Consider the following 2,433-nt stretch of genomic DNA (forward strand, 5'->3'; position numbering starts at 1 on the left):
AGCGCTCGGGATTGTGGGGCTTCCCCCCCCCCCCCCCCCCCCCCAAAAAAAAAAAAAAGAAAAAAAAAAACTTCAGGACAATATTGTTGTGATGTCGGATATTCCAAAACTGATATACAATTATTTAACTGAAGTAGAGAGGATAGACAATCACTCTGCTTCAGCTTTGGAGGCGGAAATGATGATTTCTCCCTCATATTGACCTGCTGTCTGTTCACTCGGGACATCTATTGATACCCAAATTACTGTAGTTTCTCTGCAAAGCATGTCACAGTAATCATGACTCAGACTTGACTCTAATCAACATAAATGATATGAATGGGAGTATCATGTCTATACCCAGGAAAAAGGTTCAGTTGGCAGACAGGCATATCAAGTGGAACAAGTGCATCAGGAATTCCCAAAACGGGTACTACTCTGCGCAATGTCAGCGACTGGCCAACTGCCAATCTGCAACCAACCAATATCATCAGTAGCTTCACCATAAACAGAATCAATAACTTCACATCATATCCTAGATAGGTGTGAACGAAGCTAAGAACATGGGTAGTGACAAACCTAGCACCACAGGGTGAGCAGAGATCAGTACACTGAACCTGCACAGTTCCAGCAATTCCAGATCCACCCCAAGAAACTTTTGGGCTTATTGCAATCTGAATGCTTTCTCTTTCATTTCTTGCTGCTAATAGTGATATCTACAAGATAAACTCCGAGTCACATACCAAGAAAATCTTGCGACCAGAATGATAACAGAATTTCAAACTACACCTTTTGATAATGAAATTTAATATTTTAAGCAACAAATGCATGAGCATATAAGAAACTTTAGTGTTTTTCCTATAACCCCCACAAGAGATAGAGAGATAGAGAGAGAGAGAGAGAGAAAACAAAAAGACAATCCCTACTTTCCAAGAGTAATTCAACCTAAGGGAGTGCTAAGAGTGAGTAACAAACAAAGAACAAAAGTGGAATAATCTGTATGAAATGCAGAGAAACATTTAGTTTCAACTATAACATCCACTAATAATGAGCTAAAAGGACAAGCGATAATCAAAAGGTCAATATGGTGCACTAAGCTCTCATTATGCACGAGTCCAAAGAATGGTCAGACCACAATGGGTTAATTGTACGCAGTCTTATCTTACATTTCTGCAAAAGACTGTATCCATGGCTTCAAGCCGTGACCTTCTGGGAACACGGGTTCAAAGAAGGGTCGGACCAGGATGGGTATTATATTTCTGCAAGAGACTGTATCCATGGCTTTAATCTGTGACCTTCTGGGCACGCAGAAACTATACTTACTGTTTCACCAAGGCTCCCCTTCCCAAAAGATAATTATAACAAACATTTTTGATAGTGCCAACATCCATGGTGAGGACTCAATGTTTTCCAAACAAACGAAATTTTAATGTCTTGAAACCGTCACAAAATGTATGTATCACAGAAATATCATCATCAGCGTATGTAGCGCCAGATACATTATACACGTACAGATTCTAATTCACGAGGCATGTCTTGTGGTCCGACATTAGCAGTGTTTGGCATGCACCACACATTCAATAACTCCAAAGATGGAACTTTTGTAGGATCGATTGCACCCCTTAATGGTCTTGGATCATTTACGCCAGTGTCACTCCATCCATAAGCTGTCCCACCACCAGCAACACCTTCAACTGGTGGAACAACCATCTCCTGGTGGTCCCCTACAGAAATATCCAAGTTCAAACACAAGAAGATGTAATCTGAAACACCACTCCATAACTATGTAAATAATTGCACTTCGAAGAGAGTTAATGCACATTACTCCCAGGTAAGAAACTTTATAAGAAAAGTGACCCCACCACCACCACCAACCCACAGACACAAAAAAAGTGAAACTGTTCATGTTCCACATTTGAGACTAAAAGAAAAAAGCAAATAGAAAACAAAGAAAAACCGTTTATGTCATACATGCTTCAATTAAAACATCATCTTGGAAACTTAATACCTATGTCCTATATGCATGATGGCATTAGTGAAGAAAGGAACCCATCTAGGGTCTGTGGAATTGTAAGGTTCACTAGACTAGAAATACAGTAAAAAGGTCCATACATCAAGGCTACTCCAGTTTTACTTTCCATAACTCAACTGGTCAAGTCAGATTTAATAAGCATGCTGCAAGCATAACAATAACGGATAAGACATTTTTTCACAGATACGTCTCCGGAAGAAGCGTTGAAACTTGGGTATGTTGAAAAATTTCCGCTGAATAAATTTCTGTCTCTATTACTTACTGCATGAAAGGTCCCTTCCCACCGATTGCATACCAAGCAGAGAGTTAGCACTGATACTTAACTTTTGGCAAAAGAGCAATAAGATCTAGATGCAATAGACACTCAGACAAATGGAAGACCAGAGTAGGGCAGGACCAGGAGGGGGGGGGGGGGGGGGAGG

The 2,433-nt window shown here is 40.4% G+C and overlaps 1 protein-coding gene across 1 annotated transcript in view; it reads right to left on the reverse strand.

Moving 5' to 3' along the window:
* LOC102582927 (uncharacterized) overlaps positions 1-2,433 on the reverse strand; it is a 15,220-nt gene that overhangs the window by 10,757 nt on the left and 2,030 nt on the right. The window contains exons 2-5 of the mRNA XM_006341854.2: positions 1,492-1,703; positions 559-695; positions 340-450; positions 155-256 (exon numbers count right to left, since the gene is read on the reverse strand). Of these exons, the coding sequence (XP_006341916.1) occupies positions 155-256; positions 340-450; positions 559-695; positions 1,492-1,703 (562 nt within the window). The remainder of the gene's footprint in view (positions 1-154; positions 257-339; positions 451-558; positions 696-1,491; positions 1,704-2,433) is intronic.

Source organism: Solanum tuberosum, unplaced genomic scaffold, assembly GCF_000226075.1.
Source record: "Solanum tuberosum cultivar DM 1-3 516 R44 unplaced genomic scaffold, SolTub_3.0 scf00032, whole genome shotgun sequence".
Classification (NCBI taxonomy): Eukaryota; Viridiplantae; Streptophyta; class Magnoliopsida; order Solanales; family Solanaceae; genus Solanum; species Solanum tuberosum.